Source organism: Leptodactylus fuscus, chromosome 11 (assembly GCF_031893055.1).
Source record: "Leptodactylus fuscus isolate aLepFus1 chromosome 11, aLepFus1.hap2, whole genome shotgun sequence".
NCBI classification, from domain to species: Eukaryota; Metazoa; Chordata; class Amphibia; order Anura; family Leptodactylidae; genus Leptodactylus; species Leptodactylus fuscus.
In genome coordinates this window covers 36,881,786-36,902,334 of record NC_134275.1, presented here as the reverse complement: position 1 = coordinate 36,902,334, position 20,549 = coordinate 36,881,786, and the positions used below count along the sequence as shown (strand labels likewise).

The 20,549-nt window shown below is 44.9% G+C and overlaps 1 protein-coding gene across 4 annotated transcripts in view; it reads right to left on the bottom strand.

Annotated features, from left to right (window-relative positions):
* The window catches only part of CACNA1F (calcium voltage-gated channel subunit alpha1 F), a 72,757-nt gene that overhangs the window by 16,653 nt on the left and 35,555 nt on the right, over window positions 1-20,549 (bottom strand). For 2 of the 4 annotated variants that reach the window (XM_075259660.1, XM_075259663.1), the window contains 14 exons: window positions 19,995-20,124; window positions 19,844-19,903; window positions 18,811-18,917; window positions 17,050-17,137; window positions 15,579-15,686; window positions 14,934-14,986; window positions 6,941-7,087; window positions 6,107-6,308; window positions 4,404-4,562; window positions 3,681-3,791; window positions 3,466-3,549; window positions 2,017-2,037; window positions 1,186-1,314; window positions 17-82 (listed from right to left, as the gene is read on the bottom strand). In XM_075259660.1, coding sequence (XP_075115761.1) covers window positions 17-82; window positions 1,186-1,314; window positions 2,017-2,037; window positions 3,466-3,549; window positions 3,681-3,791; window positions 4,404-4,562; window positions 6,107-6,308; window positions 6,941-7,087; window positions 14,934-14,986; window positions 15,579-15,686; window positions 17,050-17,137; window positions 18,811-18,917; window positions 19,844-19,903; window positions 19,995-20,124 — 1,465 coding nt within the window. The remainder of the gene's footprint in view (window positions 1-16; window positions 83-1,185; window positions 1,315-2,016; window positions 2,038-3,465; window positions 3,550-3,680; window positions 3,792-4,403; window positions 4,563-6,106; window positions 6,309-6,940; window positions 7,088-14,933; window positions 14,987-15,578; window positions 15,687-17,049; window positions 17,138-18,810; window positions 18,918-19,843; window positions 19,904-19,994; window positions 20,125-20,549) is intronic. The other 2 variants (XM_075259661.1, XM_075259664.1) reach the window with 1 other exon arrangement.

The window sequence follows — 20,549 nt, the reverse complement described above, 5'->3', positions numbered from 1 at the left end:
TACATGTCTGACTCACCTGCATGCCAATGACAGCATAGATGAAAAATATCATTGCTATCAGAAGAGCAACATATGGCAAAGCCTAGAGGAGGAAAAATCATAGGGAGAGATGTGAAAAGTCTCATAAAAGAGCATATATAGTAATAGGCAGATACTGAACCTGCCGCTGCCATACAGAGTGAAGGACAGATCACAAGCCTTCCATTACTGTATATAACCTATGTGTAAGGTTGTAGATCGACCACAGCTGGGAATACACAATTGTTTTATTCTATACAGATATATGCAACTTAACTGGTAAAAACACATAATATACAACTAATATACTTACCTCAATGGATCTGACTACGGAGACCCCCATCAATCCTGAGAACGGGGATGTTTTACCCCCGCTGTACATTGAGTCTAACTGCAGCCGTCCTGAATGTTGCTGTGCTGCTTGGTGGATGGGACAAATCCGCGCTCCTGTTTACATTGGCCTGAGATTGGTGAGTGTTGTACTTCAGCTATCTCCAGTACTCTTATTGAAGTGAAAGGGAGCACAGATGTGTACCGTACCGCATAGGCGTTCCCAAATTCGGCGACAGCTGCAGGCTGACTGAATGCACAAACGGGGTAAAACCTGGATCAGTGGGGGTCTCAGTGGTCAGAGCCCACAAATCAGAGATTTATCCTCTATTATGGCATAGCCCCTTTAATATAGTTAATTTTTCTATTTGGGGGTGTTTAAAGGGGTTTTCTGATTTTCCCCTTGTCACTTACTAGTAAAAGCCAATGGCCCTATGTATTTTCTAGTTGTCACATGTTATTTCAACTTATTATTTATACTCTGGATAGGTAATAAGCATCTGATGGCTAGATGGCGCACCATTAGAAGCCACACCAATCATGAAAGTGGGATCTCACGTTCCTGTTGAAATTGAGCGAAAGTCATACATGCACACTTCTGCTCTGTTCTCCATAGGGCTGATTGAGATAACCAAGTACAGCATATGGCCATCTTTGGCAGCCATATAGGCTTTGAATGGAGAGGCATCACACAGGTGCAACCTTTAATCCATTCCAACAGGGGACACAGGGTCTCTATTTTAGGGGGTCCCAGTGATCAGTTACTGTCAGTCAGGTGATAAGGTGTTATATTAGCACAACGGCATAAGCTTGGGACTCCACATTGCATGCACTCACCTGGAAGGATTTTATAAATGTCCATAGCAATGTCCTTATACCTTCCCCCTTACTGAGCAGCTTCACCAAACGCATCACACGAAAGAGGCGAAAGAAGGTAATAGATATACGAGAGCTGTCCTCTGAACTCTGGGAAGGAGAAGAAAGGAATATGGTATTGCTCCACATTTATGATATTCCACAATCTAAATATACATGAAATGAGCTGCAATCCACAATAGCAGCATACTGGACGAGAGACTAAGACAAGGGTATACAGCGACTGACTACATTCACTTACATTACTGAAGAGCAACACAGCAATAACCAGAGAACCCTGAAAATAGTGGATACCCCCTAGCCTGCGCTGTGAATCCATCTATGCATGGCCAGAAGGGATGGATTATATTTTACATAAAGTAATGGCTACGCAGTGGACTGTATATATGGTAAAGAATACATGACCAGATTTTTCTATACACATTTTGCTTTTACAATTGATGGCCTATTTTTAGCTTTTGTGAGGTACACCATGACTCCACATGAAGCGGCCAGCCCTTACTCATGTCCCTGACCTCGCTCGATCTGTAGTCGCCTTCTTCTATTAAGGAGCTTTTAGTAATAGGAGGAGAAGAAGGAGAAGGTTTCAACAGGTTGGAGGGATTAAAGTTACGAGGAGATGAAAGCCTCTTATTGAGGTCTCTTTACAGTTGATACAAAACTGCACGAAAATGTGACCAGCGACGTGGCCGGAATACTGAGTAGTTGAGTACAATGTGCATTGTAGCATTCATGGGGTATTCGGATACAAACCCTCCGGTCTACATATTCATGAAGAATTCAATAACCTACCTCCCCGACATGCCATCCATTCTGCAGGACACACATATAACAAGAGCACAGGGTGGTAAAGGATGATGGTGATGATGGCGATGAATCCATGGTGCATGTGACAGTGTATAGAGAGATAACATTAATAACATAGAAGCCTTATGTTATCAGCTTACACAGTACATAGGATCACATCAATGACTACAAACACAAGCATGTAACATAGTGATTCTGATGCAACACAATGGAAAACACAGAGAATGAGAGTCCAAAGACCCCTGATCTGCATTGAGAGGTGGAAACACGTTTATACAGCTCATTCCATTCACTTCTATTGGGATTATAGAGAAATGCTTGTCTATTTTCCGTAAATCCCTCAGAAGTGAATGAAGAAAGCCGCAATTACATGTGGCCACCTCTCCATTCATTCCCCACATGGATGCAGCAGCATGTGGGTCAAGGGTCTCAGGACCCTTATGTGTACATATCAACAAAACAGTCAATTCTTTCTTTAAATAGGTTCATAAAGTGGGGGTCCAATGACTGGTGTGAATTAGGCTGGATTCTCTCACACATACACCACAATGTTAATAGACATGGGAGTGAAAGCCATACTTAGGGTCACGCCGACCTTCTCTTCTACAAATAATGATGTGGTATGAACAACAGCTATGGGATGTCTTACAACGCAAGAGGATATGATGCCATGAACCAGCACAATTGAGATATGGAAGAAAAGTTGGCTTCCTGGATCCCAGGACTGTGAAAATGGGTGCAATATTGGAGTAAACCACAGTCAAATGCAATTTTTTTGGTGGCATTAGTCTTTGAATAATTTAGGGGACTCACATGTCCTAATGGAGCATATGGAGGGGGGGGGGGGAGACTCTGCAAAGAGAGTAGACCAGAGCACAATGGGAACAACATTCAGCTGAATGCTTCTGCCCCTTTGGTTCGGCGATCAGCAGGGGTACTTTAAGAATATAGTCAGATATCTTCCTTGTAAAATACAATATATAGAGTTTCAAGTATTAAGGGGGGGGGGTTTCTCACTGAATATATGTATCCCCTTATCCACAGTGTCAGACTGCCAGCTCCCTATATGACTGGGGTCTGAAAGTGCCCCTGAGAGTCCCATGTGAATAAAGCGTTGGTGCACATGCGTGGTCAATGCTCCATTTACTTCTATGGGACTTGCAGGATGGCTCCAACAGCCCTATACAAGTGAATCAAGCATGCGCAGCAGTGCTTCATTCACATGGGGCACTTGCCAGTGGTCAGATGTGTATCAGGAGACAAAGACCATTTTGGGAAATCCTTTAATGTAGAATGCTGATCCTAGGATCTGTCCGATTGCCAAAAGGGTCTGTATGAAAAAGTTAAAATTGACGTACTAGGACTTTCTTTCAGCCCACTCGCTATATATGCAAGTATACGGATATACGTCATCACTATCAGTCCGCTACTCACATTGACTTCTGTCACTGCGATGTCCACAAGGCTGCCCACCACGATTAAAGCATCAAACGTGTTCCAAGCATCACAGAAATAATGCTAGAAGAACAGAGCAAGAATACATGTAGAATTGTATACCACATATAGTCAGGGGTGTCCTATATATATGTTCTATATATATCATAACTATATAGAGAGAAAAGCAGGATAGTCGAATACAGGAGACTGACCTTAGGCCTGAATGCAATGAGCTTCAGCACCATCTCCACAGTGAATAGACCCGTAAACACCATATTTAGGATGTCCATGGCATAGTTAAATGGCTTTGACTGTTCGTAATGCTTCAAGAAAATCAAAAAATATAATTATCAGACATCTATTATATCCATAGAAAACTATTATTATAGACACGTATATGATATATCATTACAACTACATCTACACACTTCAGCATTACCTACTACACCTCTAGAACAAAAGAACACAATATTTTTTTGCCAATATACATTTAAAGTGGTTTACAGAATTTTTATATCAATGATCCATCCTTAGGATAATATTATATTGGTGGGGGTCTGACACCTGGCACCCCCACTTATGTGCCTGGCATCACCGGAACTCCACAGTGAAAGGCGCCAGAAGTAGACAGCGCCGTCCATTGCACAGTGGCCCTGTCAGGTTACTGCAGGTCAGCTCCCATTCATTGAGCTGCAGAAACTCTGCATGGACAATACATAATGGAGGGAGCTATCTTTTTCCAGCTCCGTCCACTGTATAGTTCTGAAGCTGGCAGCTGCTAGGAATAGCTCATCCCCCCAATCTGATATTGATAACCTATCGATCTATAGCTTGGAAAAACCCATGTAACCCTTTATAAAACCAAACTCCAGACTACTCTAACTTATCTCCATAGACAATAATGTATGCAGGATACAGATGACATTGTAAATTACCTGCATGGCCAGAGCGATGGTGTTGAGAAGAATTAGCACAAACATAATGTACTCAAAGCCAGTGGAGTTGACCATGTACCAGACCTTGTACTGATATTTTTGCTTGGGGATGTATCGGCGCAGGGGCTGAGCCTTCAGAGCATATTCCACACATTGTCTCTAAAGAAATGAAGATACTCAATTCAGAAAAATCTAAGCAAGAGTCATCCAGAATGGTGATTCATCTTCAATTGCTGTTAGCCGAATGCTAATTCTGTACAAAGCTATTCTTCCCAATGCTTCCATACACATGCAGGCTTGGCCTTACCGAGCATCGCTATGTTTCTGATGGGTAGAAGGGACTAGCAAGAGTTTGTTGGCTGCTTATCTCTTGTGAGTACCATAGACCAGAACCTGCTGAAGTCCAAAATACCAGTCCTTCTTTTCTCTAACATTTGTCCAGACCAAGCCCCAAAATCCTGTATTATATCCATTACCCGTGGGAGCGAGGAAGTCACATCTCCCAGATATAAAAGCATGTCATCAGCATACAACGATACTTTTTCTTCTAGGTCACCACATTGGAAGCCCACAAAATCCGAAGCATCCCACAGAATGCAGGCTAGGGGTTCAATAGCTAGGGCAAATAATAAGGGAGACAGCGGGCAACCCTGTCTGGTGTCCCTGCTCAATTGAATATGCTGTGACAACGTCCCATTCACCCGCAGTCTGGCCCCCGGGAGATGATATAGCAATTGAACGTAGGTTAAAAACCGAGGTCCAAACCCCATCGCCCTGAGGACAGCCCATAAATAAGTCCACTCGACACTGTCAAAAGCTTTGGCAGCGTCAAGCGACAACACTGCCCTAGAGCCAGTAGAGGCCGAGACCAGCTGCAGGTTAAGAAATAACTGTCTGAGGTTGATAGCTGTTGAGGAGTTAGGCATAAAACCAGACTGATCAGGATGGATCAGCTCCCTAACAACCCCCGATAGGCGAGTCGCTAGAATTTTAGCTAGTAACTTGACATCAACCGTCAAAAGAGAAATGGGTCTGTAGGAGTCTAGGTAGAATGGATCCTTCTTTTCTCTAACATCTGGTGTTAGGGGAGAAGATGCACTAAAGAGATTGGTGACTCTGCTCTTGTGTGCATGGGCACCTGCCATTACTAAAGGGGATTTTGTGTAGTTTTATCTTAGCTTGAATGAGACTGAGCTGCACCATGTATCCAACAAATGTGATGTTATTGTTGGAGGGAAGGGGCTGCTGAGTTTGTGACTGAAACGGTCTCTTCAAACAGTTGAGCGATAAGGTTCCCATGTGTTGGACCACCACCCATCACATGTTGAAGACCAATCCTGATGAAAGGTCATCAATGTATGGCCCAAAAAAAACCTTTAGGCTGGGCATACACTTTAGGTACCTGTCGGACGAATTCTTACAAGTGCATGATCAATTCAGCCAAATGTGCATGTGTACTCAATGCATAGAGGGTAATAAGCCAATGCCAGACTCCTATGGTGGTGACTTATCTCCATTGGGAACAATGGATTGGGCAAAAATCAAACATCCTAACCCTTGATTTTCAATGTCTGCCATTGGCAGACACCCTCCAAACAAACTAGATGGTTAGCTGGTCCCACTGCCATTGGCACATTCAGCCAATATTCCTCTAATGTGTATGGCCACCTTTACCATCTAATAGGTCTTGTGTCTCTAAGTACCTGGTTCTTGTCCAGCTCACAGTTCTTATACTCCTGCTCACCCTGCGCTCGAAAGGTGATGATCACAAAACCCACGAAAATGTTCATCATGAAGAATGCAATAATAATGATGTAGACGATGAAAAAGATGGAAATTTCCACCCGGTAATTGTAGATCGGGCCAACATTTTCCCCATTGGCATCGATGGCCTTATACAATAGCCTAAAGGAAGAATAAGACAGAATGAGACCAAAGGTTACTCTACTGGAAATGCAAAGACTCACGAAGAATTAGACACCAACCACCTAAAGCAAGATGTAACCAGGTGAAGCACATTAAACCACCAACACCATTAGAGATAGGTCAGACTCACCTGAATGTAATGCCCTTATCCCCATGTAAATATCTGCTTTCATTACTGAGATATTAATTTATTTCAGAATATACAAATGAGCTGTCTGGGGGTCGGCTCTACTTCTCCAAACTGCTATACTTCACAGTGTCTGGCTAGATTTCAGCATAGCTGGAGTATTGGAGAAGTGAGGGGCAAATCAGTTTGCAGCAGCGAAGCGGCCCTCGGTGCTCCAGACTGCTCATTTGCATATTCTGAAATAAATTAATATCTCTGTAAAGGAGATGAGGATTTTCATGGAGAAAAACATGTTACATTCAAGTAAGCCTGACCTATCCAACTGTGTTACTGGTTTACCCTGGTGATCGACTTCCTTTAAGGGCTTACCTGTGAGATCACATATAAAAAGAAAGTCTAATCCGTTTTCAGAAATATGGCTAATACTATCTGAGGTATCAGGCACGTACACATGTGAACCACTATTTCTCTTGCATTGACTTACGCTGGCCAACCCTCGAAAGTGGATACAGTAAAAAGTGCCATCATTCCAGAAGGGACATTGTCAAAATTGAAGTCACTGTTGTGCCAAATTCTCTCCCGCACCATTGGGTGGGTGACATCCCCGTCTTTGTACACAATGAATGTGCCCCTGTAGTAAAAACAGTGGAAAACCATCAGTAACAATTGGTCTTTATGGACAGATCTGGTGTTATGTGTGTGGGACACTGTAGATTTATGTATTGGAAATGGGAAATTCTAGTTTTGTAGAAAGTCTTGGTATTGCCTGATATATTCCAAAACCAGTGACCATCAGACAAGCACACAACAGAGATTCATCACAACTTATGGAAGGTTTTATGTATTAAGTGGGGTGGGAGAGTTAGAAGTCATAAATGTTCAGTATATACTATGCTAGCCAATAGAGATGAGCGAACACTAAAATGTTCGAGGTTCGAAATTCGATTCGAACAGCCGCTCAATGTTCGTGTGTTCGAACGGGTTTCGAACCCCATTATAGTCTATGGGGAACAGATACTCGTTAAGGGGGAAACCCAAATCCGTGTCTGGAGGGTCACCAAGTCCACTATGACAACCCAGGAAATGATGCCAACACCTCTGGAATGACACTGGGACAGCAGGGGAAGCATGTCTGGGGGCATCTAACACACCAAAGACCCTCTATTACCCCAACATCACAGCCTAACAACTACACACTTTACACACTCAATACCACCTCTCTGACAGTAGGAAAACACCTTGAAACATGTGTATTTGGCACTTGCAGTGAGGAGAGCTTGTCACCAGCAGTGAATTTGGCCCTTGTAGTAAGTTGAGGTTGGCACCAACATTTGTTTTGAAAATCAGGGTGGATTGAGCCTCTAACCAGCAGAGTTTGGGCAAATTCATGGTGGAGGGAGCCTCTAAAAACCCCAGTTTGGACCAATTCATGATGGAGGGAGCCTCTAAACAGCCCAGTTTGGGCAAATTCATGGTGGAGGGAGCCTCTAAAAACCCCCAGTTTGGACCAATTCATGGTGGAGGGAGCCTCTAAAAACCCCAGTTTGGACCAATTCATGGTGGAGGGAGCCTCTAAACAGCCCAGTTTGGGCAAATTCATGGTGGAGGGAGCCTCTAAACAGCCCAGTTTGGGCAAATTCATGGTGGAGGGAGCCTCTAAAAACCCCAGTTTGGACCAATTCATGGTGGAGGGAGCCTCTAAAAACCCCAGTTTGGACCAATTCATGATGGAGGGAGCCTCTAAAAACCCCAGTTTGGACCAATTCATGATGGAGGGAGCCTCTAAACAGCCCAGTTTGGGCAAATTCATGGTGGAGGGAGCCTCTAAAAACCCCAGTTTGGACCAATTCATGGTGGAGGGAGCCTCTAAACAGCCCAGTTTGGGCAAATTCATGGTGGAGGGAGCCTCTAAAAACCCCAGTTTGGACCAATTCATGGTGGAGGGAGCCTCTAAACAGCCCAGTTTGGGCAAATTCATGGTGGAGGGAGCCTCTAAACAGCCCAGTTTGGGCAAATTCATGGTGGAGGGAGCCTCTAAAAACCCCAGTTTGGACCAATTCATGGTGGAGGGAGCCTCTAAAAACCCCAGTTTGGACCAATTCATGGTGGAGGGAGCCTCTAAACAGCTCAGTTTGGGCAAATTCATGGTGGAGGGAGCCTCTAAAAAACCCCAGTTTGGACCAATTCATGGTGGAGGGAGCCTCTAAAAACCCCAGTTTGGACCAATTCATGGTGGAGGGAGCCTCTAAACAGCTCAGTTTGGGCAAATTCATGGTGGAGGGAGCCTCTAAACAGCCCAGTTTGGACCAATTCATGGTGGAGGGAGCCTCTAAAAACCCCAGTTTGGACCAATTCATGGTGGAGGGAGCCTCTAAACAGCCCAGTTTGGACCAATTCATGGTGGAGGGAGCCTCTAAAAACCCCAGTTTGGACCAATTCATGGTGGAGGGAGCCTCTAAACAGCCCAGTTTGGGCAAATTCATGGTGGAGGGAGCCTCTAACCAGCCCAGTTTGGACCAATTCATGGTGGAGGGAGCCTCTAAAAACCCCAGTTTGGACCAATTCATGATGGAGGGAGCCAAGGATAGCAAAGATCCAGTACTGGTTGTCCTCCATGATTTTGACAATATGCTTGTCGGTTGTAAAGCACCCCAACATGAACTCAGCCATGTCTGCCACAGTGTTAGTTGGCATGACTCCTCTGGCCCCACCGGAAAGTTCAATCTCCATTTCCTCCTCATCCTCCATGTCTACCCATCCGCGCTGCAACAATGGGACGATTCGAAGTTGCCCGGAAGCCTCCTGTATCACCATCACATCATCGGACAACTCTTCTTCCTCCTCCTCCTCCTCCTCCATTAAACGCAGTGAAGCGGACAGATGTGTGGACCTACTCTCCAGCTGTGACGGATCGGATGCTATCCCTAACTCCTCTGTGTGATCTGAGTTATCCCTGATGTCAATCAGGGATTCTCTCAGAACACACAAGAGCGGGATTGTAAGGCTCACCATCGCATCCTCAGAGCTCACCCTCCTTGTGGACTCCTCAAAGACCCGTAGGATGTCACAAAGGTCTCTCATCCATGGCCACTCATGGATGTGAAACTGAGGCAGCTGACTTTGTGGCACCCTAGGGTTTTGTAGCTGGTATTCCATCAAAGGTCTCTGCTGCTCAACCACTCTATTCAACATCTGAAACGTTGAGTTCCAGCGTGTGGGGACGTCGCACAAAAGCCGGTGTTGTGGCACATGCAGGCGTTGCTGGAGAGATTTTAAGCTAGCAGCGGCTACTGTCGACTTGCGAAAGTGGGCGCACATGCGCCGCACTTTCACCAGTAGCTCTGGAACATTGGGGTAGCTCTTTAGGAAACGTTGCACCACTAGGTTGAAGACGTGGGCCAGGCATGGAACATGTTGGAGTCCGGCAAGCTCCAGAGCTGCTACCAGGTTCCGGCCGTTATCACAAACGACCATGCCTGGGCCCAGGTGCAGCGGCTCAAACCATATTGCCGTCTCATCGAGGAGGGCATCCCTCACCTCGGAGGCAGTGTGCTGTCTGTCCCCCAAGCTGATCAGCTTCAGCACAGCCTGCTGACGTCTACCAACGCCAGTGCTGCAACGTTTCCAACTCGTAGCTGGGGTCAATCTAACAGCGGAGGAGGAGGCGGTGGCGGAGGAGGAGGCGATGGCGGAGGAGGAGGCGGTAGAGGAGGAGGAGGAGGGGGGTGTTCTTCTCGTGTCCCTGCCAGGAATGTTAGGCGGGGAGACGAGGTACACCGGGCCAGTTTGGGAAGCAGTCCCAGCCTCAACTACATTCACCCAGTGTGCCGTCAGTGAAATGTAGCGTCCCTGTCCGCATGCACTTGTCCACGCGTCGGTGGTCAAGTGGACCTTTGTGCAAAGCGCGGAACTAAGGGCCCGCCTGATGTTGAGTGACACGTGCTGGTGCAAGGCGGGGACGGCACACCGGGAGAAGTAGTGACGGCTAGGGACGGCATAGCGAGGTGCCGCAGTTGCCATCAGGTCCAGGAAGGCGGGAGTTTCAACAAGCCGGAACGCCAACATCTCCTGGGCCAGCAGTTTAGCGATGTTGGAGTTCAAGGCTTGCGCGTGTGGGTGGTTAGCAGTGTATTTCTGCCGCCGCTCCAATGTCTGAGAGATGGTGGGTTGTTGTAAAGAAGCGCCTGATGGTGCCTTTGATGGTGCAGGAGAAGGAGATAAGACAGGAACAGGGGAGGATGAGGGAGAAGTCAACAAAGTGGCGGAGGCAGATGAAGTGGTGTCCTGGCTCGTCCTCTGGAGTGCATCGCCAGCACAGTCAGCAGTGGCAGTGGCAGAGGCAGTGGCAGAGGCAGTGGCGTGAACGGCAGGCGGCCTTTGTCCTGCCGTTGCTGCCTGCCACTGATTCCAGTGCTTGGATTCCAAATGACGGCGCATTGAAGTGGTGGACAGGTTGCTCTTCTCAGAGCCCCTAATCAATTTCGAGAGGCAAATTGTGCAGACAACACTATATCTGTCCTCGGCGCATTCCTTGAAAAAACTCCACACCTTCGAGAAACGTGCCCTCGAGGTGGGAGTTTTTCGGGGCTGGGTACGAACTGGAACATCTTGGGAGATTCCGAGTGTGGCCTGGCTTCGCCTAAGCTGCTGACCTCTGCCTCTGCCTCTAGCTACCCTTTTTGGTGCTGCACCTGCCTCAACATCCACACTACTTTCCCCGCTTGACATCCCCCCTGTCCAGGTCGGGTCAGTGTCCTCATCATCCACCACTTCCTCTTCCAACTCCTGTCTCATCTCCTCCTCCCGCACAATGCGCCGGTCAACTGGATGCCCTGACGGCAACTGCGTCACATCATCGTCGATGAGGGTGGGTTGCTGGTCATCCACCACCAAATCGAACGGAGATGGAGGAGACTCTAGTGTTTGAGCATCTGGACACAGATGCTCCTCTGTTAGGTTCGTGGAATCGTGACGTGGAGAGGCAGGTTGAGGGACAATGAAAGGAGCGGAGAACAGCTCTGGGGAGCAGGGACAGTTGGGGTTATTGTTCTGTGAAGCTTGGGAATTTTGGGAGGAAGGAGGACAAGACTGTTGGGTAATAGGAGGAGAGGAGGCAGAGTCTGACTGGCTGCTGGACAATGTGCTGTAAGCGTTCTCTGACAGCCATTGCAAGACCTGTTCCTGGTTCTCGGGCCTACTAAGGTTTGTACCCTGCAGTTTAGTTAATGTGGCAAGCAACCCTGGCACTGTGGAGTGGCGCAATGCTTGCTGCCCCACAGGAGTAGGCACGGGACGCCCTGTGGCTTCACTGCTACCTTGAACCATTCCCCCGACCTCGCCCACGGCCTCGTCCACGTCCCTTTCCGGGAGCCTTGCGCATTTTGAATTCCCAGTTAGAAATTGGCACTATATACCAGTAGCAAAAATTGTGGGTGCACGTAACCCCAATATATTCTTTGAATTCCCAGTCAGACAATGGCACTATATACCAGTAGCAAGAAATGAGGGTATTTGTAACCCCAATATATTCTTTGAATTCCCAGTCAGACAATGGCACTATATACCAGTAGCAAAAATTGTGGGTGCACGTAACCCCAATATATTCTTTGAATTACCAGTCAGAAACTGGCACTATATGGCAGTAGCAAGAAATGAGGGTATTTGTAACCCCAATATATTCTTTGAATTCCCAGTCAGACAATGGCACTATATACCAGTAGCAAGAAATGAGGGTATTTATAACCCCAATATATTCTTTGAATTCCCAGTCAGACAATGGCACTATATACCAGTAGCAAGAAATGAGGGTATTTATAACCCCAATATATTCTTTGAATTACCAGTCAGAAACTGGCACTATATGGCAGTAGCAAGAAATGAGGGTATTTGTAACCCCAATATATTCTTTGAATTCCCAGTCAGACAATGGCACTATATACCAGTAGCAAGAAATGAGGGTATTTGTAACCCCAATATATTCTTTGAATTCCCAGTCAGACAATGGCACTATATACCAGTAGCAAAAATTGTGGGTGCACGTAACCCCAATATATTCTTTGAATTACCAGTCAGAAACTGGCACTATATGGCAGTAGCAAGAAATGAGGGTATTTGTAACCCCAATATATTCTTTGAATTCCCAGTCAGACAATGGCACTATATACCAGTAGCAAGAAATGAGGGTATTTATAACCCCAATATATTCTTTGAATTACCAGTCAGAAACTGGCACTATATGGCAGTAGCAAGAAATGAGGGTATTTATAACCCCAATATATTCTTTGAATTCCCAGTCAGACAGTGGCACTATATACCAGTAGCAAGAAATGAGGGTATTTGTAACCCCAATATATTCTTTGAATTCCCAGTCAGACAATGGCACTATATACCAGTAGCAAGAAATGAGGGTATTTGTAACCCCAATATATTCTTTGAATTCCCAGTGAGACAATGGCACTATATACCAGTAGCAAAAATTGTGGGTGCACGTAACCCCAATATATTCTTTGAATTACCAGTCAGAAACTGGCACTATATGGCAGTAGCAAGAAATGAGGGTATTTGTAACCCCAATATATTCTTTGAATTCCCAGTCAGACAATGGCACTATATACCAGTAGCAAGAAATGAGGGTATTTGTAACCCCAATATATTCTTTGAATTCCCAGTCAGACAATGGCACTATATACCAGTAGCAAGAAATGAGGGTATTTGTAACCCCAATATATTCTTTGAATTCCCAGTCAGACAATGGCACTATATACCAGTAGCAAGAAATGAGGGTATTTGTAACCCCAATATATTCTTTGAATTCCCAGTCAGACAATGGCACTATATACCAGTAGCAAGAAATGAGGGTATTTGTAACCCCAATATATTCTTTGAATTCCCAGTGAGACAATGGCACTATATAGCAGTAGCAAAAATTGTGGGTGCACGTAACCCCAATATATTCTTTGAATTACCAGTCAGAAACTGGCACTATATGGCAGTAGCAAGAAATGAGGGTATTTGTAACCCCAATATATTCTTTGAATTCCCAGTCAGACAATGGCACTATATACCAGTAGCAAGAAATGAGGGTATTTATAACCCCAATATATTCTTTGAATTCCCAGTCAGACAATGGCACTATATGGCAGTAGCAAAAATAGTGGGTGTATATAGCCCCAATTCTATTGCTAGGGGACTTGCAGTGTATTTCTGGGGTGAAGGTGGGGGGGCACACCGTTGGAACGGGTATCGGGGGTATATATCGGGTATACGGGAATACACTGTCAGTGTATTCCATTCAGGATCCTGGGAAAGCTGGGTTGCGGCGATTGAGCCCGTCAGTGCCACGTTACACTGACAAGCTTCTCCCTGGAATTTAGCTCTTATAAGAACTGTTGGTTGTCTTCTCCTTCCTATCCTAGCCTGTCCCTGCCTACCCAGAATCTAAGCCCTAGCTAACTGGACGGAAACCTCCGTCCCCGGTGAATTGCAAGCTCAGAATGACGCGAAGCTGGGCGTCGCTGTTCTTTTATATTAGAGGTCACATGTTTTCGGCAGCCAATGGGTTTTGCCTACTTTTTTCAACGTCACCGGTGTCGTAGTTCCTGTCCCACCTACCCTGCGCTGTTATTGGAGCAAAAAAGGCGCCAGGGAAGGTGGGAGGGGAATCGAGTAATGGCGCACTTTACCACGCGGTGTTCGATTCGATTCGAACATGCCGAACAGCCTCATATCCGATCGAACATGAGTTCGATAGAACACTGTTCGCTCATCTCTACTAGCCAACCCAAATGTGCATAGAATTGCCTGTATATCTTTGGTAGTCAGCATGCATGACACTGGAATCCATCAAGCCTGAGAGTTCACACTACCGTTGGTGATGGTCAACAGCGTCCGTAGCTATTGTCGGACACTAGCTGAACCGCCAGGAAATCCATTAAAATTTCCATTCATTTCAATGGGATTTTATCTTGTGTCTGTTAGTGTCCGTTTACACCCAATCCGTCAGAAATCCTTTTGTGTCCGTTTGAAAAAACGAACGGCAAGTGTCCGCTATTTTTTTAACATTGACATCAACAGGCAACGGACTTATAATGGACACTAACTGATAGCCAAAAGTAACTGTCTGTTATTTTGTGTCTGTTTTTTCTGCGCATGCTCAGAAAACAAAAAAACGGACAGTATAAAAAACGGACACTAACTGACAGTAACTGATGTTAGTGTGTTAGTTTTTTTTAATCGATCCATTAAAGAACACAACCGTATCTGATCTATATAGACTGGCCGAATATTTTCTTCCCACAGCTGGCCAAAAAGAGTCAATGTTTGGTATGATCAGCCATTTCTGTCTGATCATTCACCAACTTGCACTGCACTTTTCATACATAAAATCTGCACCCGTGAATGGTAGTTTAGTTACAGCTTCCGAAACCTAATGTATATGGCTGCCTTTTGGCTCCTATTACTATTTACAAAGCACTTACTTGCACTCCTCTGGTCTATGCTTGGCCTCATCGGTGCAGCTGTAGAACTTGCCCTGCAGAGAGTGATAACGGAAGAGGACGAGTACAAAAAAAGAAATGCCCAAGTAATGATTAAAAAAAGTAACAGGAAAATTTGTGTAAAATCTTTTATGCCAAAAATACAAATTTTTGATTTACTTGACAACTTTCTCCCAGAAAACTTCCCTTTAAACATGCACGCTCAGATTAGATAAGCATGTGGCAGTTAAGCCGCTGACACTTCTGGTATCTGGATTTGCCCAATTCTTATTTGTTCCGATAGGCAAAAACAGATGGGGGGGGGAGGGTCATAAAGGTCACACTGACCTTTTTCTATACAAAAGATGAGAAAGGGGAGATGATCAAGCACCTGCCTCTCTGATCCAGCATGGAGATATAGTGATATGAACATATTAGAAGGGAGCATCAGTTTTGCTTTTGTAACACTCCAATCCTCCCAGCATCTCCTTCCATTCTTACACTGTCTAAAGTTGCCAGGGGAGTGAAAATCCCAGGGCAGAGGAATGGATCCCACCTGAACTCTCTCTATGAGCTTGGTGTAGATTGGCATTTGGTTGAAATAAGAAACTGAACATCAGAACCAATAAACATATGTATGATTTTTACCTTAAAAAGTTGAACCCCAATACAAGCAAACATGAACTGGAGCAGAGTGGTCACTATCATAATGTTACCGATGGTGCGGATTGCAACAAACACACACTGGACGACATGCTGCAAAAACAGAGGTACCATTTATAAGTAGTGTAAACTACCTGAAGGAGTTAAAGGGATTTTCTGGGACTTATATGTTAATGACGTAGTCTTATAATAGGTCATCCATATGTGATAGATGGGGGTCTAACACCCAGGACCTCCACAGATCAGCTGGTGAGTACAGTACTGTACGTATCATTGCGGCTGCGCTTAGCTCCAGTCACTTGAATGGAACCGAGGTGCTGCTGTGCCATATGACTGATGAACGTGATGTCATCAGCACAGGGAAGAGTCCGCCCCACTTATGAGGCCTCTTTAAACAGCTTGTAAAGGGGTCAGGAGTGTCAGATCCCCATCGTTTAGGATAGGTAATTAATATATAAGTCCAGAAAACCCCTTTAACAGTCTACAGTCCCCTAACCACCCAACATCTTACACTGTTAAAGGAGTACAAAGCCTACAAGTGAATGTGATATTAATCTTGGAGGGGGGAAGCTCCTGCCGCAGCCACGTATCTAACAGCCAGATACAGATACAGGACATTGCAGAGGAGGAAAGAGGTATGGGTATATCTCTGGGACACACATAAGATCAAATAAAAGGGATATATGAAAGGGAGCTTGTCACCAGACCCCAGCATATCACCCCAGCCCCGCAAATACATAGGTTAGGTTCGCCTGAATCAAATGGCATTTTCCCCATTCTGAATCACCAGATATCATAATGTTTGTCCATATGCAAATTAGTTATTTGACACAATGATGGTGTTGTCATTGCTCCAAAATGCTAATTTGCAAACTAGCACAAATGGTAATATCTTGGCAACAGACGCAGCGATTCACAAAGGAAGTACAGTTTGATTCTGGTGACCCTGATCTATCTATCTGCAGGGCTGGGTTGCTATGCTGACCTCTGATGATACTAACCTATTTATCTGCAGGACTCGGGTGATTTGTTGGGTCCTGGTGACCCTAACCTATCTATCTATAAGGCTGGGTTGCTATGCTGGCCTCTAGTGACACTAACCTATCTATCTACAGGGCTGCGTTGCTATGCTGGCCTCTGATGACACTAAGCTATGTATCTGCAGGGCTGGGGTGATATGTTGGCTCCTGGTGACCCTAACCTATCTGCAGAGCTGTGGTGATTTGTTGGGTCCTGGTGACGCTAACCTATCTATCTGCAGGCTGGGTTGCTATGCTGGCCTCTGATGACACTAACCTATCTATCTGCGGGGCTGGCTTGATATGCTGGGCTCTGGTGACACACTCCCTTTAAGGATTATTTGTCTGGTAATTTTTAGCGTTCCTTTAATAATGTAGAATTTCATAAGTAACAGTGGATATTTTTTACATCAGGTCCTACAATGAAGATTTTTTACCTTAAGCCCCTTGGCTCGGTTAATGGCTCTCAATGGACGCAGCACTCTCAGTACACGGAGAATCTTTACCACAGAGATGGCACTTGAGCTGCGGAAATGAAGACAAGGAGTTTAGTAAAGCTTGAACCCAGTAAATCTCCAGCTTCAGAAAATGACTGGAACTGCAGTAATCAGGCACAGCTTCTGCATGGGAATAACATGTCCATTTTGGTGGAATCGGCTGACTATGTATTGTATATGGGAATGTCATGACTCTCATCTGAGAGCAGATATCAGGTGGGCAGAGAGATTGTGCATGCTGGATTTTTATGTGTTTGATCATTTGTGGTTAGTAGAGATGAGCGAGTAGTATTCGATTGAATACTTTGCTACCATAGGAATGTGTAAGCGGCCGATTGCGAAGGGGTTAAGCGCATCGAATATTCGATACGCTTAACCCCTTGGTGATTGGTCGCTTACACGCATTCCTATGGCAGTGAGGTATTCGATCGAATACTACTCGCTCATCTCTAGTGGTTATTTGTATCCGTCAGTGCCTGAGTCCACTCTTTCTATTGGCTGGGCCTGAGCACGCATGCGTATGGGGGGTTCTGTATGAGTAGCTGTCAGCTGGCTCTATGAGTGTTCATTTGACTGTTACCTAAGTCTTACTAAACAAGTTAGATAGCTATTGGCCATACACCTATTTGGCAACCACCTATCTTGAAAAAAGGGCTTTATTACATAAAATCCACATATAACAATACAACATCCCTTGACAAAGCCCTAACGGGCGAAACGCGCGTCGGGTGTGGAGTGGAGTGGGATATTCGGCCCTCGGGCCTACACGGTCTGTATGCTATTGTTATTATAATTATGTATTTTCTGCACCATCCATGGGCCTATATGTTTATCACACTTTGGTAGGAGATTTACAATTGTGGCATGTGGCTCCTGCTATTATAGCAATATATTTTGTCCCTTGGTAGCTGCAATTGTTGTATATCTGCTGCTTCATACATATTTGTGGGCCTATGGTTATGCTATTTATATCAATCCATCTTGTATGTGCATACTTTCCACTTTTCCCATCTTCACTCTTATTTACTGGATAACTCAGTTGCCCCCTCCTCAGTTTTTTTGTATTTTTGTATTGTTACATGTTGTATTGTTATATGTGGATTTTATGTAATAAAGCCCTTTTTTCAATTTTGCTTAAACCTTTGTACCTGGTGGTTTTTGATGTTTTCCTATTGAAATTACACCAGAGATTGTACCTATATGTGGTATATGTTTGTATAACCACCTATCTTGCCCAACTCCCCCATTCACATACATGCCGTGTCCTGAATGCAGAAATGGAAGAGCGGCTTATTTCCCAATATCAATCCCACTCCCTGATCCTTGTCTCTCCGACATTTGCCAACTGGGGAGAGTTAGGAAGACCTCATTCATGCTATAAGGTTGGAATGATCTACTGAAATTAGTGGATTCGGCTGACATGTACCTAATGGGAATGGTCCATTAAGTGTCAGATTTCCACTAAGAGAAACCTCTGAGCAGTGTCAAAGGGTATCAGCCTTCTAAAGAGCCCTTTTGTTCTGCACAGCAATGCTGTTCGGAGATGGCAGACCTCACCAATGTAATCTTCTCACATATATAATATTTTGCTTGGATTTCCCCTTTAACGAAGTCCTAAAATGACATTTCTGTTTTGTGGCTTGCGTTCGGCTCTGTTCTCTGGAGGATGAATGAGGAAAGAAACAAGTGTTCCTGACTCACTGGATCCCAAAGGAGATGAGAGACACGCTAACAACAAGCAGATCCAGGAGGTTGAACCAGTTTCTGCAGAAAGAACCTTTGTGCAGGAAGGCACCATACGCTGTCATCTGGAGGAGACACAAGGGGCGAAGGGGAGACGGAACGTTACACAAAAGGATAGTAAAAGGCAAATGAATCAAAGGAAGCAAAAATCACATTGTGAATGGCTCTTGGGAGAGCATTATAGCTATACAACATAATGTTATATTGTACATGGAAGTTCTATTATATTACATATAGCCTGGAAGTAAAGTGAATGTCATGGCTCCTGTATATGATATACATTATGATCCTATTCCAGTTTCCAGTGGATCTGAACTTACACCATTGACCTGGGTCAGTCTGGGTTCCAGTAGTTTTCAGCACAAGATCAACACAGTATATGCCACCAAAAACATCAGAATGGCCAATGGAATTGCACCAGAATCTATCGGTGCTAGTATGAATGGTGTCTAATAATGATGTTTGCTTTGTGTAATTGACTACTCCTCAAAGGGCTGTTGTCAGTACTGGGTGTACACTGGTTGTATTTTGGCATATGCCTGGACCCATAGGGCTTGGTGGAGCCTATGCAGATCTGGGTAAATCTGCATTACGCTGTCAAGCTGGAGCTAGGTAAGACCTGAGCCTGATATTACTCTGTCACCCAAAGGCCAACAAAAATCTGCAGCACATCATGAATACACATTTCTATCCAAACTACTGTGCCCCTATTTTGGTCTAATGTACATGGGGTGTCCTTTACTCTCACGAGATTGCTGAGCGCTCTACTCCATTGTCTCCTTCAGTCCCACAGACTCTGAATGTGCACGCTTGACGACCACTCCACTGAAACTCCACCTTAGGAAGCTTAATACCCCTATTCTATCGATCGGTGTGGGTCACAGCAGTGGATCCCCAGTGATCAGACACTATCACCTATCCTGGGACAAAACTGAAAAAAAGAAGAGGAAGCCATGGACAAAAGGGCAGGACACAAGTAAATTGTTCCCACCTTTAGAAGGATCTCCACTGTGAAGATGGAGGTGAACGCATAGTCGAAATAACCCAAAATCTGCAAAAGCAAACAATGTGTCAGTGATGACAGGAATATTATAAAGAAAATGACATCCTCTTATATCTTCATACATCTTCATAGTACTCACGTGATTCCGAAAAGAGTGGGCACGTATTGGATCTTCTGCTGCCAAGGAGATGCTGCTTAGAATAATGAAGACCAGGATGAGGTTGGTGAAAATATGGTGGTGGATCAAGCGATGACAACCAACTCTTAGTCTGAAACAAGAGGGTGATCAGAAACAGGAACCCAACGTAAAAAGAGAAAATTTATTATTTAATATTGTTAATATGTGATTCATCAGAAACTTATCTTACTAATATAACTTTATGAGATTGCTCTGTGATAAGAGGAGGGCATAGAGGGACATCTCCCTGGGTAGAACCTCGATCTGTGGGATCGCCTCACCATCTAACATACACAGTGTCTGCCCAACAGTAGATGTCCTGGGAGATTAGGAACGATTGGTTGGCATTCAACTGCCCAATCTTTTTGCCAACGCCAGGGATGTCTGACAGCTGCACAGTATACACACATTGCTTGGCTGGATCAACCATGCAAGTATATGGGAGGATCAGAAGAGATCATTGTAGGCCAAACAAGTGCTTAGTCTACAGCTATCTTAAATGTATGGCCAGTGTTA